Raw genomic sequence first — 25,492 nt, forward strand, 5'->3', positions numbered from 1 at the left:
AGAGTGTAAACAAAGGGCTAACATTGTAACTTGCTGTTTTTAGGGATATGTTGAAAATTACATGATGAAAATGTATCTATGCGATAAGATGATAATTCATACCTTTTTACATGTTTTTTTGTTGGCTATTTAGAATTGCCAAGTCAGTTGAATGAGTGAGAGCAAACTAAAAACTGTATTGAAGAGAAAAGCTCCAGATAAACTAACTATTTTAAATCTTCAAGGTTTCAGACCATCATAATGCATTGTAAACAACTACCATGCTTTCATGTTTCACTAAATGCTGCTAGTACAAAACCATGGTATTTTTTTCATTGTACTACCATGGTTAATTTTTGTACCATGGTAGCTAGTACAATGAAACAAATGTCATGGTATTTTGGTCAGTACCACGGCAGGAAAATACCATGGTACTGGTACAAATACCATTGTATTTTCCTGCCATGGTAGTACAATGGAAAAACTACCATGGTACTATCATGAGTTTTTGGTCACTACCATGGCAGGAAAATACTATGGTATTTGCATCGGTACCATGGTATTTTCCTGCCATGGTAGTGACCAGAATAAAACATGATAGTGTGGTATCGAGACAACGATGCTGATATGCTGTGTTGACAAGAAATCCGCGGACACTGAACTCTGATTATAATGGTTTATTATATCAAAGATTTTCAGCATCAATTTACAGACTTCTGCAGAAATCCGGAGAACAACTAACCCAATCTAAAAAGTATTATTCTCCCCGTCCTTTGTTCCAACCATGGTATTTATCCTATGTAACATAATATGGCGTGATTTGAATAGACCAATCCCTGACCTTCACATAGCAGACTCTCCTCTGTTTTAGGGGGCCCCTATATTAATGCTTTCCAGATGTTTCCGCAAGCAGAGCCAAGTTCTGGAATGTTCAGATACTACAATAGTACCATGGTATTTTTTTCATTGTTATACCATGGTACATTTTTGTAAGGGAGAGCAAGCGAACATAGCTACTGTATCTTCTATTTTATTGCTACAAACATTTTAAGGAAATCGTATTTATCACATTTCCAAAAGGCCTCTGAAATTCGAGCTTTGTCCTGGCAGGACGATTGGGGGCTTTAACCTTTTTAATTATTGCAGAAATTGGACAGAACCACCAGGGAGATATTGAAATCGCCAAGAAAATGATCAAGATGGTCAAGGTAATGATAGTAGCAAAATGAATCAGTTAACGTTAGCTCAGCTGCTGTATTGGGGACCATGTTACAGACTTACTTGCTAGTAAACTAGCAGCTACTTTAGTATAAATGCATTTTATCATTTTGACAGTTTTTAACTTGACAGACCAGTCTTTTTTTTTTTTTTGCATGACGCTGCTTCTTGTCTGTGACTGCTGTCCTGCTGCTGTGCCAATGAGGAAATAATCAATTCCAGTGCCCATATGACTGTAAAATGACAGTAGCCTGCTCTGTTGCTGGTGCTATATATAAAATGGTGAACTTATGACATTGAGACAGACCATGGGCATTTATTGGCCAATTTAATAAGGACTGATTTTGGTGGTAACTGAATTCCTACCAGAGCCAGAGACAGAGGTATGGCACAATAGATACTCCTATACACACAAAATTATCACACTATTTTTAACTTTGCTTTATGAAAGGCATTGGGTCTGTTAGCTACAGAGTGAGCTTGAGTACAAGTTCAACAAGTGCGCCCTGGAGCGCCCATACACCTCCGAATAATCCTTGGAAAAACGTACAGGGAGCACGTTGAGCGACACGTTGAGGGCGTTCCCCCCGAGGACATCTTCCAGCTGGTGGGCAAGGCCGTCAGAGGACGTGGAGGAGGATGAGAGCATCTACGGCAAGATTTCAACCAGTGCTGAGTTGAGTAATCACCCTGGTAACACACTGGTAATAGCCTACTGTAACCATGGTAATACCGTAACCACAATGCCAAACAACACAACGCACATTTACAGGCCCGGAAAAGTGAAAAGATGGTTGTGGGAACATCGATAATCCAGAAATTATTTAGAGGCCCTGAAGTTTCAGTTGAGGAGACATGTTTTATATTTCTGGTTTCATGTTGTTTTTTACTAGATGGAAACAAACATTAAATGAAGCAGACTAGACTGCAAGTGCCTAATTAAGAAGAGAAAATACAAACTGTATGTTCAGTAGCGACTGAAATGATTGCGTTCTAACTGAATGTTTTACTGTTCATGTATAAATGAAATTGACATTTATGTTAAATTGCACAATTGAGTTGCACTACAAAAATGTCAAATACAAAATGCCAAACACACATAATTATTGTAGTCTTTACCTTTTTCATACAAAATCACACTCCTTAATTGCAATTATATTATTTTGTGATAAAATACTAGTACAAATTAGTGTCGAAAGTGAAAACATACCGTAGGTATGTATATGGTTAGAAAAAAAATCAGATGTGTGTTCAACAGGGAGAAACATTGTGGAACGTTCAGATATAAATATTTTATGAAGAACAAACATGCATCTGACAAATAGAATAAGGAATCATAACAGCTCTATTCATGACATTTCTATCTGCAATGTTTGCCAATTGAATGTGGCCCGGGTTGCAGTGGTTCTTTTCAACCACTAGGGAGAGCTATTGGATTATGTACTTGTACAGTGGGGAAAAAAGTATTTAGTCAGCCACCAATTGTGCAAGTTCTCCCACTTAAAAAGATGAGAGAGGCCTGTAATTTTCATCATAGGTACACGTCAACGATGACAGACAAATTGAGAAAAAAAAATCCAGAAAATCACATTGTAGGATTTTTAATGAATTTATTTGCAAATTATGGTGGAAAATAAGTATTTGGTCACCTACAAACAAGCAAGATTCCTGGCTCTCACAGACCTGTAACTTCTTCTTTAAGAGGCTCCTCTGTCCTCCACTCGTTACCTGTATTAATGACACCTGTTTGAACTTCTTATCAGTAAAAGACACCTGTCCACAACCTCAAACAGTCACACTCCAAACTCCACTATGGCCAAGACCAAAGAGCTGTCAAAGGACACCAGAAACAAAATTGTAGACCTGCACCAGGCTGGGAATACTGAATCTGCAATAGGTAAGCAGCTTGGTTTGAAGAAATCAACTGTGGGAGCAATTATTAGGAAATGGAAGACATACAAGACCACTGATAATCTCCCTCGATCTGGGGCTCCACGCAAGATCTCACCCCGTGGGGTCAAAATGATCACAAGAACGGTGAGCAAAAATCCCAGAACCACACGGGGGGACCTAGTGAATGACCTGCAGAGAGCTGGGACCAAAGTAACAAAGCCTACCATCAGTAACACACTACGCCGCCAGGGACTCAAATCCTGCAGTGCCAGACGTGTCCCCCTGCTTAAGCCAGTACATGTCCAGGCCCGTCTGAAGTTTGCTAGAGTGCATTTGGATGATCCAGAAGAGGATTGGGAGAATGTTATATGGTCAGATGAAACCAAAATATAACTTTTTTGGTAAAAACTCAACTCGTTGTGTTTGGAGGACAAAGAATGCTGAGTTGCATCCAAAGAACACCATACCTACTGTGAAGCATGGGGGGTGGAAACATCATGCTTTGGGGCTTTTCTGCAAAGGGACCAGGACGACTGATCCGTGTAAAGGAAAGAATGAATGGGGCCATGTATCGCGAGATTTTGAGTGAAAACCTCCTTCCATCAGCAAGGGCATTGAAGATGAAATGTGGCTGGGTCTTTCAGCATGACAATGATCCCAAACACACCGCCCGGGCAACGAAGGAGTGGCTTCGTAAGAAGCATTTCAAGGTCCTGGAGTGGCCTAGCCAGTCTCCAGATCTCAACAGCATAGAAAATCTTTGGAGGGGAGTTGAAAGTCCGTGTTGCCCAGCGACAGCCCCAAAACATCACTGCTCTAGAGGAGATCTGCATGGAGGAATGGGCCAAAATACCAGCAACAGTGTGTGAAAACCTTGTGAAGACTTACAGAAAACGTTTGACCTGTGTCATTGCCAACAAAGGGTATATAACAAAGTATTGAGAAACTTTTGTTATTGACCAAATACTTATTTTCCACCATAATTTGCAAATCAATTCATAAAAAATCCTACAATGTGATTTTCTGGATTTTTTTCCCTCATTTTGTCTGTCATAGTTGACGTGTACCTATGATGAAAATTACAGGCCTCTCTCATCTTTTTAAGTGGGAGAACTTGCACAATTGGTGGCTGACTAAATACTTTTTTTCCCCACTGTACATATCAAATTTGTATTCTTGAGTAACCAAATCTACAGTGTATGCACCATTGCACCCTGTAATGAATATTTGTATATTATATTGTAGTGGAAAACATTTATTGGATAGTTTTGATTGGTTAGTTTTGGGTGATTTGATTCTGAAATAAAGCTATTGACACCTACATTTCAAACAAAGTTTCATTTAATATCATATGACATTTTATACAGAATGACTGATATGATTTTTACAATATTATACATGATTCAAGTATACATGATTATGATTCATATACATGATTCATACTTAAATATATGGTATGTAACAGAAATATAAAAGCCTTGCCATTCATTGTATGTTATGTATTATTATGATAGACTTCCACGCCATCCATATAGTTCTGTATATTGACAGTTTTTCCTTCCTACTCATCCATACATTAAATGTTACACATGCATAAGATCAATTGAAAAAATATCAAGAAATTACATACTAATTTATATGAAAGTGCTTTCTTTATTAATGCAATGTGGATGTCTAATGTTATGAAGTTATCTGTAAACTAAAAGTGTTCTATAGATATCAATAACATTAAACCCTAAAGCAGTGGAAGCAATATTGGTCTAAATATAAGATGGAATTATCATATTTTGAGTTTACATTACAGTTTTCAAACTGTTTGTATACATAAAAAGTGCATACATGAGAGAAAACCAATTGACAATGATGAAATTGGCTTAGAGAAATTGACAAAAAGTGACGGGGGATACAGTAATAAATGGAAAATTGTTTAACAAAGATAATCCATTATTTTAGTTGTGAATAAAGTAGCACATTTATTTTGCCTATTCAGTCTCAGATGGTTCAATTATTACTGTTAAAAATCACATTTAGTATATCCCAGCGAGCAAAACTGGTTCAAAAGACGTTGTTTCCATGGCAAAACTGTTCGAAAATACATATTTTCAACCAGTTTTGCCCACTAGAATGTGATAATATAACAAATCAATGTTATGGTACAAGTATGGCAAAATTGGGCTTGTCATCTTAAAAATGATTTATAAGAAAATGACTTAATTGTGGTGATGCACATACTGTATGCTTCATGCGCTAGAGCAGGGCTCTCCAACCCTGTTTCTGGAGAGCTACGGTCCCGTAATTTCTCGCTCCAACCTTAATCTAGCGCACCTGATTCTAATAATCAGTTGGTTGATAAGCTGAATCAGGTTAGTTACAACTGGGGTTGGATTGAAAACCTAGGTAGCTCTCCAGGAACATGGTTGGAGAATCCTGTGATAGAGATATGTTTTGCCATTGCCAGTCAAATGGTAAGCACCGTATAGTAATGGTAAGGTAAAAATTCTGAAGGAACTAAATAGTTTGACATTTCATTGTTTTATGATCGATCTTATAGTGGAGAAGAAACCTATCAATTTTTTTACAGAATAGAACTATTGATTATTTTGAGAATATAATTCAAATGCTATTTTGCTTTGGTCAATATGAAATCTTAAACCCCTATTCTGTTCAGTTGATCAGAAGTGAAAAAAACAGGATGTTATTCAGATATACATGTTACTGTTTGCTGTATTATACAGAGAAAACAAGCAAACAAATAATGTATAAAAAATATATATTTAGATGTTCCTTATATGATTCTGAAGTATACAAACTGTATCAAACATGGAAAACTGATAATTTGTGCAGAGTTCACAACCCCTTTACATGTTTTCCACTTCAAATGTTAAAGGGGTTGTTGTACACTGAAAGTGATTTAAAATAGTGTGTCCCTACATCATACGGTGTACTGAATTTCACACCTGTCGACCATTTTAGCTATTTACATTTGTCATGTTCCACAGCTGATTTGCATATAGAATAAGTGGAGTACTGTGTATATATATTTTACCAAAAAAATTGTATTGTTACATTTTCAACCATAAACATGTTGCAGCATTAGGAACAATAGATTTACTCAACTGGATTCACCTTAATATTAAGTGTCAACCAAGTTGTAAAATATGGGTTGGGGTTAAGAAACAGAAGATAAACTAACATTAGAAATACTATATTATATTTACTTAACAAAATTGTCCCAAACAAAAACAACCCTCTTCATATTACTACCATGTTCTCATCATATACATTTTTACCTTTCCAAACTTTGCAAATTCATACAACCATGTTCCAGTTATAAACCATATCAGAACTGTACAAATTCTAGATTGTGATTTGAGAACAGAAACCTTTTGGGTTTTGCAATTAAGCATTTGTAATATAAATACAACTGAAAACTAATTTACAAAAATCAAGAAAAAGACTTCCACTTGATCCATGCAATCTACAGACACTCTTATAGCAAGGACATGTGCAAATTGGTCTCGATTTGCTGCAGTTCAGTAAACTCGATGAAAGCTAAGGAGCCTATCTTCTCTTTGAACTACCTGTTGGTGGATCCAACCATGTTCATCATGCCTTGACATTTCTTGCATCCGTTGAACTTCTCTTCCATTTCTCTGCCACTTTCTGGTTAGGACATGCAGGACCTTTTCCAGAGCTCCACTTAATACAGTTATCAAAGTTTTTGAGCCCGATTGACAGTTGGACAGTTGATACCTGACTAATTCAAATATATTCTCTAATCATATCACAAAGTCCTCTGGATTGGAGCAACCAGACGTGGTCCCCTACTCTCCATCATGGGCGCGATTACAATCGCCTGTCTGTCAGTCAACGACGGATTTAAACCAATGGAAGCTCTCGGATGTGGTCATGTGACGCGGAGAGAAACCCATCCCATTGGGCAGTAGCATCATGAATCAATCACTCATCGACAGGTCCGTCTGCCCTGCTCAAAGTTCACGACTTATAATCCGCAGGTTGTGCTCAGACATTTTAAATGAATCAATCAAGTCAGGCTAGTTTTCTACTGCTCCTCCCAACGGAAGCCCCCATTGACAACAGGAGGATAATCTGAGTGTGTGAACTCTATGTGTGTGTGTGAGAAAAGGTGCGTTTGTGTTTCCAGGGGGTTGGTGTTAAAGTGGGGGCTTTCAGATGGAGATGGGACACACGATGACCTTGTCTTCCAGCATGACGCTGGTTACCAGGAAGAAGATGTACAGTAAGAACATGAGTCCTCCGAGCACCTTGCTCATCTTCCACTTGCAGGAGGCGATGGAGATGATGACGAAGAGTAACATGAGGAAGAGGAGCACGATGGCGCAGAACAGGCCATTGCTGCTCACCTGCACCTCCTTGAATTCATTGACTAGGCTGTAGATGAGCCAAGGGAACGGCAGGCTGGAAGGGTAGACAGCGGAACAGAGAAATCACATGGACTGTTACTGTCTAGAGTAGACTATATGGTGTTAAAGTGAAAACAGAGTTGCAGTTGATCCTTTGACTTCTAGGGTGACATTTTCATCAGACAAAAGAGCATAGATCTGTGCAAAAAATACTGTAACATTGCAAATGTAACCAGCTTGCCCGAGAAAACGTCAAAAAATGACTAATTCATGCAAACAGGAGTTGAAGCATTTTAAATGTGCTTTTGGACTGACTTACCCCACAGTAATGTCAAATATGTTGGAGCCCACTGAGCTGGACACAGCCATGTCACCCAGGCCTTTCCGTGCTACAATGACACTGGTGATTAGATCAGGGATTGAGGTACCAGCTGCTAATATGGTCAATCCCATGATCTCCTCTGTAATCCAGAAGGTCTCTCCAACCTGAGAGTTAAAATGGATTAACTACATTGTTCAAACAAAGACGAAGAATCAGATTTGGAGTTATGACGACTGGAAATAGACATGGCTGAAACTCAATGGAATGACTGGATCTTGTTTGGATTGGTTGGCTCTTGTTCTATAGTCGAGGTTAACGCTGATCTGACTGTGGAGCTAGTAGGTTTACTGGAGGTGGTTGCTTAGCTGTTAGGATTATGTGTCGTGGTCACACGTAGACTGATATGCTGCCACCATTATCAAAAGACCATAGGTGAGGTGAGGTAATGAGTGACACATTTTTGCCCTTATAACAGTCATCTCAATTCTAGAGTAAAGAATCATGTCAGCTCTATTCATGGCACTTCTACCTGCAACGTTCCACAACATTTTACTTTGGGCCCTCCTGAACGCAACCCTGTCCTGTATCAGGAGTCGAAACAATAAAAGCAAACCCTATGTTTTGATTGGCTCAGAATGAAAGTGACAGGTGTCAGAGAGGGGCTTACCTGATGAGCCCACCACACCATGAGGTAGGAGAAGGCAGCAATCCAACAGATGGAACCAATGAAAGTTATGGGGAAGAACTTTGTGGAAGTCTGAAAAAAAAAAAAGGATGTTTATGAAAACGTTCAATGTCTTTTTGAACCGTCATAGATTTTCACAAATCAATCAACCTACCAACCAATCAATCAACCAATCATAGCTACACCCCAAATGTTAATGTGGTCTGAGGAGTGTAGCAGCTCCACTTACCTCTCTCCTGACATCCGGCAGAGTGAGCCACAGAGGGAAGACGATGGGGAGGATAAGGAGATACGTTACTCGTTTGCGGTTCGTCGCCGGCCACTCCAAACTCAGAGGAGCATCCTCATCTTCCTCCTCCTCCTCAGCCTACCAAACAGAGAGGGGTGGGGGGGGGGTTAGAGAGTAACAGTGACAGAAATACCAAGGCTATAAAACATATTCGATTTCAATCCAGTGTGTGTTAGTTACTCTCTTGAACATCATGTCACTGATTTTGGAGGTATTTGGTAGACAAAGCATACCGGTCCTATATCGCCGTTCGCGGGCGAAGTGACTTCCACTGTTACGTTGGAACTGTTGGGGATGTTTTTGTCTGCTTAGCGAGACAAAAAGAGAGAGGCCAGGAGTTAGACTTGAAGGAGAGACAGTGAGAGGCTCTGGAGGATGCAATACAATATATATTATGTATATACAGTATATTTAAGCAATAAAGGCTGAGGGGGTGTGGTTTATGGCCAATTTACCACAGCTAAGGGCTGTTCTTATGCACAACCCAACGCGGAGCCCTTAGCCGTGGTATATTGGCCATATACCACAAACCCCTGAGGTACCTTATTGCTATTATAAACTGGTTACAAATGTAGTTTTATCATACCCGTGGTATACGGTCTCTTATAAACTGGGTGATTCGAGCCCTGAATGCTGATTGGCTGACAGCCATGGTATATCAGACCATATACCATTTGTATGACAAAACATTTATTTTTCATGTTCTAATTACGTTGGTAACCAGTTTATAATAGCAATAAGGCACCTCGGGGGTTTGTGATATATGGCCAATATACCACAGCTAAGGGCTGTGTCCAGGCACTCCGCGTTATGTCGTGCCCTAGAACAGCCCTTAGCCGTGGTATATTGGCCATATACCACACCTCCTCAGGCCTTATTGCTTAAATATACCATGGCTTTCAGCCAATCAGCATTCAGGGCTCGAAACACCCAGTTTATAATATAGTAGCTAACACATATAAAGTATTGAAACATATTTACGAACATTTAAAATGTAAAGCTCACCTGCGACACCGTTGGGTTTTTCCCCGTCCCCGCCATCTTGACATTTCTGTTTGGCCATCTTGTGAAGAATGGAGGCCTTCTCTTTGAATCGCCCTGAAACACAATCATTGCTATATAGAGTCAGTGATAAACCCCAACAATATGAACCTAGCTACGAATTCCCCACTAATGGAAACATATAACAAAACATTACAAATGATCAAGACTTCCGCCGAGGTTGCATCCCCTCCTTGTTCGGGCAGGCTTCGGCGTTCGTCGTCACCGGCTTACTAACCACAGCCGCCCCAATTATCATCATCACATTTGTCTTGTCCTTGTGGGTGATTGTTTGAATGTGAGAGTAGTGGAGCTCGGTGGAGCTACTCGTACCATTTTGTTGCCAGGGGAAATATTTCCCCTGTGCCTATGTATTGTATGGAGATACCGTTACAGTGTATTGCCAGGGTAGATAGTTTCCGCTGTGCCTGTTTCGTTTGTCGCTAATCCAGCGTATTTTGTGTAACGAAGGAATAAACTCTGTATTCGGTGAATACCCTCCTGCGCCTGACTCCTTCCATCACACTCAACACACATTATTTTATTTTATGTTTCCATTCATGAGAATTTATGAAAACATGCCTAATACAGAAACATATTGAAACAAATATATCAAATATAAATATTGGAAGTGTGTCTATATTGAAGGTGTGTCAAAAAAACCATTGTTTTACCACCCAGTCCCTCACCCTCACTGAGGGGGTCCAGTGTGTGGATCATGAGCTGGAAAATGCTATTCCTCATCAGGGTGTTGTGGAGGGAGGCCGATGATCCTCCTCTCTGGAGACGGGGCTTGGCCTGCAGTGGAGACCAAGGGCATTAGCTGCTTTAACATCTCTATACCAGATGATCATCTATAGCTTCAATACGATAATCTATGGCTGCAATACATAGCTCTAATCTTTAGCTTCAATACTAGATCATCTATAGCTTCAATACATAGCTCTAATCTATAGCTTCAATACATAGCTCTAATCCATAGCTTTAATACAATGCTTTAATCTATAGCTTCAATACATAGCTCGAATCTATAGCTGCAGGGGTGGAGTCAATTTGGTTTTCAATTCAGTCAAGTGAACTGAAATTCAATGTATGAATTGAGTTTCGATTTTACTTTCCTGGATTGACCCCAACCCTGAACTCACAATGCATCTGTGTCTTTGGTACAGAGTGGTGTAGCAATGATGCAGTTGAACACAGCGGTTTGCACAGTGAATGCACAGCGTGACATGTCAAGTGAGTGAGTGTCAATAATGAGTGCCTTGTAGTGCAAACCAGATCCATATATTTAGAGAGTTAGGCCAACTTTTGTTCTAATTCCAGACATTCAGTTACATAGCATTGTTTAAATATTCCCCATGTAATGTTAATGGGGAGCTAACATGGCTGCCATAGAATGTTGAAGTGTCATGTAAATGTGTCATAATGCAGAAACGGCATTGGCCCAACACTCTAAATACATAGCTCTGGTGCAAACTAACTGACACATTTGTAGACCTTTATATTTCATTGTATGCATGCAGCATTGCTTTCTATGGCAACATGCTTTCTGTGCTTGCTTAACAACACTGGATATTCAGTACTGTCAATATGACAGACACATACAAGTACAGATTAAAGATGCCACAACAGAACATAAACATACCGTCAACTTGTTCTCGTCGTCACCCGTGCTTGCCTTCAAAGGAAAGAAGTAACAAGAAAAAGAGACAGACGTGCATGTATGAAGTCACACGAAAACAGAAAATATAATCTGCCAAGAAATGCTAGTTATTGACAACACAATGTAGCCTAATGAATGAAATAAAAGCAGCCATCATGCTAAATTATCAGGATATCAAACTGTCAGTAGGCAAGACAGTTTCAGAATGATCCATAGAGAATGTAAATGTTGTAATGCAGCTGGGAAGACATGGCGGCTCAGGGTGTTGCCAACACAAAACCTACAGATGCAGCTCCTCTAATCTAAAGCCAACAGTTCTTCAGAGGACATATACAGGACAGTTGTGGAGACAGAATCCCATCTACACAACAGTTTGAGAGAGAAATTAAATTGAGAAAGCATACTGCTTTTATGTTTGGAATGGAAGGTACAGTATGATACCATAGCAAGCAGTAGGTTTCCCTGTCTAAAATAGGACAGCCATTTGTGAAGACTCATTTGAATGGGATACATTGATGAATAGTATGGGACATGTATAGCAAAACATGCTAAGATGACATGGCGTGTTGGGAATGCACGAAGCAAAATGCAAAATATCCTATGATTGTATGAGAACATTGGAACATTTGGTTTGTGCCGTGTGGCGTACCTACATACACACCACTGTTGCACAACGTAACGTGCCCTTTCTGTTAACTTCTATAGAGGATTGCTTTTGGATTCCTTCTAATGATATATTTAGAGGACTGCATAGTCTTCAATAGTTAATAACTGTAGACACGATGAGTAGACTAGAGGGTAGGGTGCTGCGTATACTGGTTAAGGTAACGTTTGAATTTATAATGTACAGTGCAGTCAGAAAGTTTTCATACCCCTTGACTTATTCCACATTTTGTTGCGTTACAGCCGGAATTCAAAATTGATTAAATTGTTTTTGTTTTTTCATCCATCTACACACAATACCCCATAATAAAGTGAAAACGTGTTTTTAGAAATGTTGGCAAATTTGTTGAAAATGAACTACAGAAAAATGTAATTTACAGAAATATTTACATCCCTGAGTCAATACTTTGTAGAAGCACCTTTGGCAGTGATTACAGCTGTGAGTCTTTCTGGGTAAGTCTCTAAGGGCTTTCCACACCTGGATTGTGCAACATTTGCCCATTATTCATTCAAAATTCTCCAAGCTCTGTCAAAATGGTTGTTGCTATACAATCATTTTCAGGTCTTGCCATAGATTTTCAAATAGATTTAAGTCAAAACTGTAACTCGGCCACTCAGGAACATTCACTGTCTTCTTGGTTAGCAACTCCAGTGTAGATTTAGGTTATTGTCCTGCTGAAAGGTAAATTCCTCTTCCATTGTCTGGTGAAAAGCAGACTGAACCAGGTTTTCTTCTAGGATATTGCCTGTGCTTCGCACTATTCAGTTTCTTTTTTATCCTCCCCAGTCCTTAATGATTACAAGCATACCCATAGCATGATGTAGCCACCACCACGCTTGAAAATATGAAGAGTGGTACTCAGTAATGTGTTGTATTGTATTTGCCCCAAACATAACACTTTGTATTCAGGACAAAAAGTGAATTGCTTTGCCAAATTCTTTGCAGTATTTTTTTTGTGCCTCGTTGCAAACTGGATGCATGTTTTTGATTTTTTTTCTTCTGTCAATTAGTAACTACAATGTTGTTGATCCATCCTCAGTTTTTTCCTATCACAGCCATTCAATTCTGTAACTGTTGTAAAGTAACCATTGGCCTCATGTTGAAATCCTTGAGCGGTTTCCTTCCTCTCCAGCATCTGAGTTAGGAAGGACACCTGTATCTTTGTAGTGACTGGGTGTATTAATACACCATCCAAAGTGTAATTAATAACTTCACCATGCTCAAAGGGATATTCAATGTCTGCTTATTTTGTAATTTTTTTTTTTATCTACCAATAGGTGCTCTTTTTTGTGAGGCATTGGAAAACCTCCCTGGTCTTTGTGGTTGAATCTGTGTTTGAAATTCACTGCTCGGCTGAAGGACCTTACAGATAATTGCATGTGTGGGGTACAGAGATGAGGTAGTCATTCAAAAATCATGTTAAACACTATTATTGAGTCCATGCAACTTATTATGTGACTTGTTAAGCACAGTTTTACTCCTGAACTTATTTAGGCTTGCCATGACAAAGGTGTTGAATACTTATTGACTCAGGCATTTCAGCTTTTCCTTTTTAATTAATTTGTAGAAAAATTGGAAAACATAATTCCACATTGACATGGCCAGTGACAAAAAATCTCAATTTAATCAATTTTAAATTCAGGCTGTAACATAACAAAATGTGGAAAAAGTCAAGGGGTGTGAATACTTTCTGAAGGCACTGTAAATCATGTTTTTACACTGCTGCTACTCGCTGTTTATTATCTATGCATAGTCACTTTACCCTTACCTACATGTACAAATTACCTCGACTAACCTGTACCCCTGCCCATTGACTCGGTACCGGTACCCCCTGTATATAGCCTCGTTATTGTTATTTTATTGGGTTACTTTTTATTTTATTTTTTACTTTAGTTTATTTAGTAAATATTTTCTTAAGCCCCCCGTGTAGCTCAGTTGGTAGAGCATGCCGTTTGCAACGCCAGGGTTGTGGGTTCGATTCCCACGGGGGGGCAGTATAAAAATGTATGCACTCACTAACTGTAAGGCGCTCTGGATAAGAGCGTCTACAAAAATGTATTTCTTAAACTGCATTGTTGATTAAGGGCTTGTAAGTAAGCATTTCACGGTAAGGTCTACACCTGTTGTATTTGGCGCATGTGACAAGTACATTTGGATTTGATTCGAATAACTTCAATACAACCCTGTGCAAAGACAACAGAACTGTGCAACACCTCAGGAGCTTGCTGTGCTCAGACACATTGTTATACTATAGCTAACTATGTATCTTCACACCACAAAACAAGAGAATAGGAATGCATGACAATCCTAGTAACATGTACCTTTTAAAACGGAAGAAGAAACATCTTGAATTATAGGAGCTAAGAGTTTTGAGTTACAGGAGCAATTTGACTAACCAGACATAGGCCAAGTATTAGCCACACTGTAGTCAACTACTGTACGTTTCAATTCTAAAATAATAGATTATGATTACCAATAAAAAATACTGAATTTCAACTATTTTCTTGAATTAGCAGAGTTAAAAACCCTGAACAGCCCTGTTATTTGTCTACCAGAAAATGGGACAATTACACAACCATTTTGTATCAATGTAGACTGAGTCATGTAGTCTAGTTAGTGCTTTCATTGGGGTTAGGAGGATCCATCCATAGGCACTAGTAGCTGTCTCTCAAAGTGTTAGCGGATGAGCGTTAGCCATGTGAACGCCCAAACTAACTAAGGCTTTTCCAGTAAGGCAGGCTAAGGCCCTGTGCTGTGTTTGATTCCCGGCGGTTGGCTGTTGCCTAATGCTCACATGGCCCTAAGGGTTATTTATTAGGCATTGAGCCTAATAACCTGCAGAGCATCTGCTGCCGGAGCTTAAGGTTAGGAATGGATGGACTGACAAGATGGAGAGCTGCTGGAGGTTTGCATTGTAGCCTGGTGTACTGTGGCAGGCAGGTAGCCTAGCAGTTAAGAACATTGGGCTAATAACCGAAAGGTCGCAGGTTCGAATCCCCGAGGCAACTAGGTGAAAAATCTCTCGATGTGCCCTTGAGCAAGGCAATTAACTCATTGCTCCTGTAAGTGGCTCTGGATAAGAGTGCCTGTTCAATGACTAAAACGTCAAATGTACAGACATGGTGCTTTTTATCCACTCTGAAACCACCGCCAAAACACTTTCACATTTCCAACCGGTCCCGTTCTCACCACACTGACCAGTTCGCTTAACAGTTGGTCTGCTGTGTCTAATCTGATCTGAAATGGGCACCATTATCATCACTAGCACATAAGCATTTCACTGCACCTTTTATACCTGCTGTAAACTGTGTATGTGACGAATACATTTGATTTGATGTTGACAGGACATTAACACTGACAGTACGAAAATGGATTCTTAACAGAACTCCCACCTAGGTCAGGAGGGGAGTGGGTTTGGAGAATAGGTTGCTTAGTTTGCAGAAACTTTAGGTTTTCGTCATAGCCACAAATAGGGTAGCAACAAATTGGGTAGCTGCAATACAAATATAGCAATAATATTTAATAAATCCATCTTTGTTCAACTGAAAAGTCATTGGCCTTATACTATTCTATAGCTTATAGCAGTAACCCTTTACTGCAGTGGGCTAAATCAGGGTCACACCGAGTATTTCTTGGTAGTCTTAAACAAATCTACGTTGAAACAAAGGTATACACCTAACACACATGGTTATGGGCTTAAAAACAAGAAGACACCTGTATCATGTCAGAAATAGAGTTGAAATGTATTCAATTTTCAGTTTGCGTCCCAATATTACACTTTATATACATCACAGAAGACTTAAATATAACAAAACCGTTTGACAAGCTTATTAATTATGAAATTATGAACAAAAAGTACATTCCACCCATGAGGCCACTAGAGGGCGATTTGGTCATTTGACTGCAGGAAAGTATATATATATATATTAAAGAACAAATCATGACTCGACAAATTCTGTAGGCCTATCTAGACAAACATTTTATGAGGTGAATTATGTATGAGTCTACATATAAAAACTAATACCAAAAAGATACCAAAAAGAAAGGAGCACAGGATGAACTGTGATTAACATAATCATAATAGAACCTCATCAAGTTGATAGTTATTAACTTTTGACAAAATCATAGCAGAGGCATAGATGTCTCTAGCTACAGAATATGGGATTGAGTAAACAAATAACTAATAGGTGATCCATTTGATCCACAAACAGGGTAATTGAAGTTAATTAAAGTTAATTGAATAATAGGGATCTTTTTCACTGCCATTGTTTTTATATAAAGTAGCTTGGGCTCCCTAACTAATTTTATACCTCTGCAATAACCATGGAAACATACGTATTTGTTTTACTTTAAGTACTATTTTCCAGAAAGTGTTTTTGCTATAGAAGCGCATTCAAACACTAGACATGTCCTCCTAGCTAACACCATATTTACAAAAATCCTGGGGAATGGCTTGGAGAGGGAATTTGCAGGGTTTTCATACATAAACATACATGCAAACACACAAACTGGACATACATACATACATACATGCACACACTGTACTATAACAAATATCTGGAAGAGAAAATCAACATATATATCAAATGCATATTATTTACTTCTTTCAGGACGTCAATAACAGGAAATAGTCTGGAATTCAATCAAACTTGCACTGCAGAGGGGTAACTGCACCATTGGAAAGTGCTTGTTATGTAATGTGATTAATTAAAGTGTAATCAATTCAAACTGCCAATCAAAATGGTATTTAAGTTCTTTATAAGGAACATATGAAGCTTTTGAAATAAGTATAATTCACAGTATACTGCAGCCAGAAGTGCCAGAAGGCTGACAGCCAGCCAGGGCTCTCTGCAAAGCCGGGAGTTTTTGCAAGGCTCCTTGCAAGGCAGAAGTCAATTGTGTCCACCTGACCCACCAAGCTCCCAGACTTAGAGAGGATTAATCCACAGAGATAACCGTATTTAGAACGGTAATTTCAAACCCTTCATGGGAACTCTCACAACAACCTTCACATGTCACAACGTGACATTTGATTCACACCTCACACTTTTATTACACTTATTTTATATTGGTTGAATATTGGTTGTTACTTGGGTGGGGTTACAACCCTTAAGGGTCACAGTGTCCATCAAGATATTGGATATAGAATAAAGTTTTAAGTGTATTACCGGTACCCTTTCTGCATGGGAAAGAAGTTAACCCAATCACAATACAAGTACCCTTTTAGTTATAATTAATAATAAAGACTGGAGCATAAGCAATGTAGACAATACAGACATCAGCTGTTTTTATGGTCTTCCCTATTTCTGAGCCAATGAAACACACTGTAGCATATTGGTCAATTGTGGCCCTGGGGTTTAGCACAGGAACAGGAAGTGAACCCTCACAATAAAGGTAAACATTATACTAAAGCAGGGCTCTCCAACTCTATTCCTGGAGAGCTACCCTGCTGTAGGTTTTCGCTCCAACCCCAGTTGTAACTAACCTGATTCAGCTTATCAACCAGGTAATTATTAGAATCAGGTGTGCTTGATTAGGGTTGAAGTGAAAACCTACAGGACAGTAGCTCTCCAGGAACAGGGTTGGAGAGACCTTTACTAAAGATTAGGGAAGCATGGCCATTTACAACATGGTCCACAACCATTTACATGTGATTGAGAGGCATGATTAAAAGGAAAATGTTGATGGAAATACGTGAACACTGGTGGATGCTTTCTATTTAAAATGTCAGTGAGGATTTTGCCCTGCAAAATAAGCATGTAGTTTTGTCTCTTGCAAAAAATCTCAGGCAAATGCTTAGATATTCCAATTCCTAGTGCAGTCAGATCATGCTGGTTAAAAGCTCTTACATGTGAGTTCCAATGTCCATACTAGCATACTATTTAGAATGCATTCCCAATACATTGCTTAATTCTAAGTACTGTATGCTAGTGTATTATACTGAACAAAAATATAAATGCAACATTAAACAATGTCTACGATTTTAATGCTGTGTTCATAACCAAGTGGGAAGGACATAATTACCAGTTGTGAAGTCATAAATACCAGTTGGATGCATTCATGTGCTTTGAACTTTGTTAAGAAACGCTGATTGGCTAGTGGCCAACAAGATGCAACAACCATGAACTAAAAGTACAGCTATCATGCTTGTAAACAAATGATAGTGTTCGAAAACCATGTTAATAGATTGCTAAGGAAAACAATGTTTAGTTGTTACATTTAACTGCCGAAAATGCTGTTATTTAGGTATTTTCCTTAGTAGGTGACGTCAGAGGTCAGCATGTGGGAGAAGTTGGAGCTCAGGGATGATAGACAAGTTTCCCACTACTAATTACGAGTTGGAGGGTCATATGTGGTAAATACCACCTTCCCATTTGGTTATGAACGCAGCATTAAGCTTAGGAGCGTTTTAACGATGCATCGTTCCTATAACAGCTGAAGATCATGCATTTCTCAAAACACCACATAGAGAAAACGTTCAGGAAGTGTGTTGTTGGATAATGTGTCGATACTGATAGGATCGAAAGAAATCAGCTTTCTCCTTTCAAGTCATTATAATTATTCCACAGTACTGACGACAGATCAGCTTCTATAGAGATATTATCACTTATGGCTGCAAATATTGAGGCAGCTTATTCTAACGCTAACCCTATAATAATGCACTAGATCACAAATTAAGTATTGCGCACGTTGTTACACAACATTAAATATAGTGAGGCAATTACATACAGTCGCCTACAATTAGCAAAAAAACTCAATTGATTGAACATTACATTTATTTTAAGATGATTTAAATATATAGGCCTATGTAGCCTATACTATACTTATATTTTATTGCAGTCATCTCTTTTAATTTGAAGAATATTTGTATCCCTTGCTTGTTTGTAACAATTGCAAAAACATTGGCTAATTTGTTCTGAAGTTCTGAAGTTATCGGCGGCCGGTCACAGAGATACAGATAGGCCTAAACAATCTTGATGCTATGTTAAGATTTTCTGTGTATAAAGTGATGCAGAAGGGCAAATAAGCATCTAATGACACACTTAGCTCTTCTACGAGTGGTCTGGAGGCAGTTGGTAAATAGTGAGCGTTTTCAAGTGCAACTTTACTAATGATGGTTTTGGGAAACAGCTCGGAGCTTTAACGATGCTCTAACGATAACAATGAACTTAGCCTTGAGATGCTTTTGGGAAACCGGGCCCAGCCCAGGAGTCAGTCGCTTTATATTTGCTGTCGTCACAAATGGTTAGATAAGGGTTTAAGAAGGATTGGAGTCTTAGAATAATCAAGTATGGTGAGTTCTTCCTGACTTCCACCATGTTACATATCTATACATCTCTCTCTCTACACACATATATATATATATATGGCTTGGGTTAAAAGCACAGACTTTACTTTGAATGACAAAACGATAAACACATTTTTTTTTTTTTTTTAACGTTTACAAAGTGTTGGGTGAGTTTTGCTCTCCACACCAGCAGTATCACCTTGCTAAAATTAGCTGTGGTAAATGGATTGGAGGATTTGCAGAGGGATTACTTAAGAACTACAGACATATGAGGGCAAGCAAGTCGTACATCATGTGCCGGCTGGTTAAAAAAAAAAGCCCCAAGGAGTCAGACCAGTACAAGGATGAGAGAATCCTTGTGAACAGGGCAGTTTTCTCAGAAGGACAGAATACAAACAGAGATTCTATATCCCCTCGATGATAGAAATAGTAACTTGCTCTTCAAGTTTGGTTTAATAATGGCACTTGTATCTCAATGTTAAAATCCGAGGTGTAAACTGAACGTAGCACACATCAAATAACTACTGATCAAATACTGTATGTTGTGTAAAGATGTAAGAGAAAAGTTTTCTGCTACCCACTAACTGTTGCTGTCACTCCAACATTGGTCCTTACATAAAGAAAACAATTTGGCTCGTAATTTAGTTATCATGAATTCATGTAAATGAATTGAAAAGTACTGCTTGCTGGAATCATATATCAAACCTCTTGCTAGATATTTCTTTACAATATCTAGTGTGTCTCCATGTGTGACGATGATAATAATTAGTACGTATGGATATTATTTTCTTCTAAATGCCAAATACAGGCCTATAATTTAGTACAAATTGTACAGGAGTATTAAAGTATAAACCCCTGAAGATCTGTAATTGGGATGCAATACAGGTAAAAAGCTACAGGTAAGCCCTAAGATTCACAGTCAACATCCAGCTAGGGTTCACCTGTGCTCCGTAAGAGTGTGACTCTGAGTATATAACATCTGAGAGCAATGAATCAGACTCCAACTGAAGACAAAGACAAGAACACAGCAGGTTGGACACATGTAGGAGATATGCCACAACAGTAGAGTTTTGAATGATAATGATACATCTTTTTTATTTATTCGATCTATATCTATGCACATCAATTTATTTGCTGTGTCTTTTGGGGTTGGCCCTAAATATTTTATCCCATGTAAATGTATGTATAGCCTCCTTAAAATCTGAAGTTGGGTTGTTGTTGTTTTTTTTACATTAGGGCCAGCATTTCTGGAAAAATACTAGCTAGCCGATCTTGATAATAAAGTAATGATGTTTTGTACATGTGGGAGTTTTAAGAAAACGGTGAATGCTCAAGCTACTTTAGCCTACTGTCTTTATCTCAACTCTGGTCATGAAGAGATATTTAATGAATACAGTTGTTGAGAAGTTGGTTCAAGGGGACACACTGTGCGGTGCACATTATTGGGCCTATCCACTCAAACATGTCTATCCTTTGAAGAAATGTGGCCGCACCAAACTACCCTCTGGAGCCATGTTGATAATAAGAATTGGAATCTCAAAACATTGAGAGACCTTGTCATAGCAACCACCCTCCCCCATTTGTAGCCCATTACAGAAATTGACAATTCCTGGTATAAGTCGATAGTTGGTTCGTTCCAATGTTTAAAACTCCCTCAGATAACCACAGACCACTGAATTCAGTAAACCAGTTAATGTGTAACCGATTTCCTATAGGTCGATGAATGTCGAAGTTAATGACAAAGTTAATAAATGGTGTGTAATTACAGTATCTATCATCAAGAAGATCAAAAGTCAACATATTCAATACTTAAATGTCATATAAATATATCTTAAACATTGGTTGTGTAAATGTGTCTTGTGTGTAGTAGTATGTTTAAAACGTTTAAGGGAAAACTAGAGTGCGTAAAGTTAGTTGACTGGCTACTGCGACTACTGTATGTATGGTGAGACAGCTTTGCAAAGGGATCAGAGGCCTGGTGTTTAATATGGGAGTGGATGGAACATTCCATGGAGCCACCTGCTTGGCGGTTTGACTTAGTCAGCACGAATAGGGAGGGCCATCTCTGTGTGGCCATGCACAGGTGACATGCAGCTAAACCCAATGTTAATCCCTGGGCAGGCAGAGGTTTGGTATCTGTCTGTCTACCTGGCCTGCAGGGCGACTTTTAAATACCCTTCCCTTACACTGCATGCGTGCAGCCTCCTGCTAAAGATGAAAGGAACGTGAGTCAAGAATACATCTGTGGACGAAAAGGTGGCGGCAAAACTCACCTTAGGAGCGGCCTCCAACTCATCCACTTGGTTCTGGCCCAATTTACTCTTTATGAAGGTCTCTACATCTGCATTGAACTTCATAAATGTCACATAACAAACGTAGCACATCAGCAAGCCGATACTTTCCCACAGAAGGATCTGGTTATCCAAAAAGAATATGATGAGCATCAACAGGCCAATGATGTAGAAGGAGACATCTCTAAAGAGGGGCCACCAGGTCAGCTGGAGAACCTCCTTGGAGAACAACGCGCACATCCCGATGACAAACAGGATGTTGAACACGGCCGAACCCACAATGGTTCCTATGCCCACATTGCTGTGGGAGATGAACACCCCGATGACGGAGGTGAATAGTTCCGGCGCAGAACCCCCGGCTGCCATGAAGGTTGCCCCGGCAACGTCATCCGAGATCTGTAGTTTCTCTGTGATCACAGTCAGGGCCGGGACAAAGAACTCGTCGCACACAATGGCTAAGGCGATGAACATGTACAACATCCCAAACATGTGCAGACACACGGCCCCCTGCCTTCTCTGCTCCAGGTCGAAGAGATCTGTGGGGTAGTCCCCCTGGTTCATCTCGTCCATGGAAGACTTCATGGCCACGGGCATGTCCTCCATCATGGAGACATTATGGCCTCCCTGGTGCTTGGTGGTGAGCAGAGTTCTGTGGGGGGCCGACTGCAGTAGGTCTCCCTCGGACATAGCAGCGGGGGAGGAGGAAAGTAGATCACCTCCATTTCCATCAAGCCCCATAGAAGAAATAGTCCACTGGAAGGCACCCAACGAGAAGACTGTGCTGAGGGTCACGATGCTGAGGACGAACGCTAGAATCCTTATGGGCCTCAGTTTTCTCCGGACGTGGAGGTAGTGATGCCTTCTGCTCAGGGGGAAGGAGTCCTTCTGGGACCACATGTCAGCACCTGGGAGCATCAGTTCCATCGCTGTTGCATAGGTGGAGGTTGAGGCTCAGGCTGGCGGTGAGGCTGCTCTGACTCTGGCTGGTTTAGCACTAGCGCTTGCCTTACGGTGTCGAGGAGAGCATAGTCCTCTAAACACAACAACTGACGGGGCCCTGACGTTCTCCAGGATCTGGGGCATATAAAGGTTTCCTCATATTAGTATCTGGAAAACACAAATGGGGAAGAGAGAGGATTATTACAAGGCAAATCATCACATCACTCACATCTATAGAAATATAAATAGGCCCAATGTGAACCTTAGTTTAGACTAAGTTATAGGCCTAGATTTATATACACTGAGTGTACAAAACATTAGGAACACCTGCTCTTTCCATGATATAGGCTGACCAGGTGAATCCAGGTGAAAGCTATGATCCCTTATTGAAGTCACTTGTTAAATACACTTCAATCAGTGTAGATGAAGGGGAGGAGACAGGTTAAATAAATATTTTTAAGCCTTGAGACAATTGAGAGGTATGGTAGTAGGTGTCAAGAACTGTAACGCTGCTGGGTTTTTCACACTCAACAGTTTCCTGTGTATCAAGAATGGTCCACCACCCAAAGGACATCCAGCCAACTTGACACAACTGTGGGAAGCATTGGAGTCAACATGGGACCAGCAACACCTTGTAGAGTCCATCCCCCACAAGTTGAGGCTGTTCTGAGGGCGTGCAGTGCAATATTAGGAAGCCCTGTATCTCAACATTTACTGTACACCTACCAAGGATCAGTAAGCTATAGGCCTAGTCCTTCTTTCTTGGAGGGCCGCTTAAATAAAAATTGGCACGTTACTACGGGCTAAATCGGTTTCAGGGATTGTTCAGCAGTATCTCAGGGACCGGTGCCGCTCACGGACCAGGGGTTGAGAAACACTGCGATAGATCACTATTTTCTGTCCAATCTAATGTATATCCTCTAGTTGGTGTGTTTGTACATTGGCCTAACCATAAATTAAATAATTCTGCATTACTTTACAGATTAATCCTACCCGGCTATGTTTAATACTTGTAAACTCGCTGACTTTAAAAAGCCTGTCCTGTCCTGTCCTGTTGAAAATCAAATCTCAGCAGCTCTATCGCTGAATGGCATTCTCACACAAATCAATGCCATTGCTTGATCAAACATAATAGATATTGATTTCGAAATATGAATACTTTGCATGAAGCAAATTATTAATATACATTTGGTTGACTTGATTACAGTTTGATTTCTCCATGTACCTGTATCAGTGCCCACGAGCTAAGCTTAACCAAGCTTAGACTAGGCTATTATGGTTATCAAAACCCTGGGAAAGTATCTTGAAAATCTTTCCAGTATCTTTCAAACGTGCATCTATTAGTGAAGTTATGACAGAGCAGACATCTAAAAACAGAAGTGTTAGGTGAGGTGATAGATGATAGATGCTTATAATTGTTAAACCAATTAGGCTAATTTAGAACCAGCAAGCTTACAGTTCACATTTTTCACTGGCAATTTCCTCCAACGATAAGACTCAAAAGGAATGTAAAACCATTGTAAATAGCAAAGATATCATTAGATCAACAATGTGCCCTGTTCTCTTGCATCTTTGCATAACCCAGACCAAAGCCAATCAACTTATCACCTAGTCCACCTTGCAAACCATCATCCAAACCAATGCAATATCAAACCAAAACAACAAAAATAAATAATCACAAAACAATGCATAACAATTGAAATAAAATTAATAATTTACCACACTTGCATTCTACTGTCGGACGCTGTATAGAAGAAAAGAAGGTAGGTGGTGAGGAATTTGCCAGTAAAGCCAATCCTGAGTGACAAGTTCCTGTAGGCTCCAACTGTAGATTGTGTATAGCTAATGGAAATCTGCTCTAGAATTTCCTTAGCACCGAAGGGGTGGAGCTTACAGACACTAACAGTCAAACCTATGGTGAGGTGACTCCTCCCCCTCTAACTTGTGTACCTGCCTACCTGCCACGTGACATGAATCAACCTTACCTAAGGTCTTCTTCTGTCTTTATTTGACTTGAGGTGAAAACATGAGATCATGTTGCTTGAAAGACCAGAACCCAACCCTATTGATAGGCCTTATCCTACCAGGCCATTGTATTGTAGCCTGGCCTCAAAAACTAGACGTAACATAGTAAACTTTGGTATGGTTACATAAGACAGTTTGTATAGTGTACTAACCAAAAGATCTCTACCGGTAGGTTGATACACATACACTACATTACCAGTATGTCACCAGTATGTGGACACCTGCTCGTCAAACATCTCATTCCAAAATCATGGGCATTAATATGGAGTTGGTCCCCCCTTTGCTGCTATAACAGCCTCCACTCTTCTGGGAAGGCTTTCCACTAGATGTTGGAACATTGCTGCGGGGACTTGCTTCCATTCAGCCACAAGAGCATTAGTGAGGTCGGGCACTAATGTTGGGCGATTAGGCCTGGCTCACAGTCGGCGTTCCAATTAATCCCAAAGGTGTTCGATGGGGTTGAGTCAGGGCTCTGTGCAGGCCAGTCAAGTTCTTCCACGCCGATCTCAACAAACCATTTCTGTATGGACCTCCCTTTGTGCACGGGGGCATTGTCATGCTGAAACAGGAAAGGGCCTTCCCCAAACTGTTGCCACAAAGTTTGAAGCACAGTCTTGAATGTCATTGTATGCTGTAGCGTTAAGATTTCCCTTCATTGGAACTAAGGAGCATTTTGTATATATAGTGTATCTAGATAAGTAAAGGTCTTTGTTAACTACTGTTGATGGTATGAAAGTTGGACGCCATTTCTGATGTTAAAGGGATACTTCGGGATTGAGTCAATGAGGCCCTTTAGCTACTTCCCCAGAG

At 39.8% G+C, this 25,492-nt stretch overlaps 1 protein-coding gene across 7 annotated transcripts; it reads right to left on the reverse strand.

The window, feature by feature from the left end:
* Window positions 1–4,419: 4,419 nt before the first annotated feature.
* Window positions 4,420–24,477, reverse strand: LOC121535764 (sodium/potassium/calcium exchanger 2-like). Of its 7 annotated transcripts, none has more exons than XM_041843028.2 (11): window positions 24,377–24,477; window positions 21,701–22,825; window positions 20,369–20,431; window positions 11,458–11,490; window positions 10,502–10,610; window positions 9,777–9,869; window positions 9,005–9,075; window positions 8,712–8,849; window positions 8,465–8,554; window positions 7,795–7,961; window positions 4,420–7,530 (listed from the first exon to the last, which is right to left on the reverse strand). In XM_041843028.2, exons 2-11 carry the CDS (start codon window positions 22,640–22,642, stop codon window positions 7,281–7,283), a joined length of 1,956 nt encoding a protein of 651 aa, XP_041698962.1. In that variant the 5' UTR covers window positions 22,643–22,825; window positions 24,377–24,477; the 3' UTR covers window positions 4,420–7,280. The 7 variants fall into 7 exon arrangements, with proteins under 7 accessions (XP_041698962.1, XP_041698961.1, XP_041698960.1 ...); XM_041843027.2 differs by having other exon boundaries at window positions 9,005–9,078; XM_041843026.2 differs by having other exon boundaries at window positions 10,487–10,610.
* Window positions 24,478–25,492: the final 1,015 nt, after the last annotated feature.

This window comes from Coregonus clupeaformis, chromosome 21, assembly GCF_020615455.1.
Source record: "Coregonus clupeaformis isolate EN_2021a chromosome 21, ASM2061545v1, whole genome shotgun sequence".
Lineage (NCBI taxonomy): Eukaryota > Metazoa > Chordata > Actinopteri > Salmoniformes > Salmonidae > Coregonus > Coregonus clupeaformis.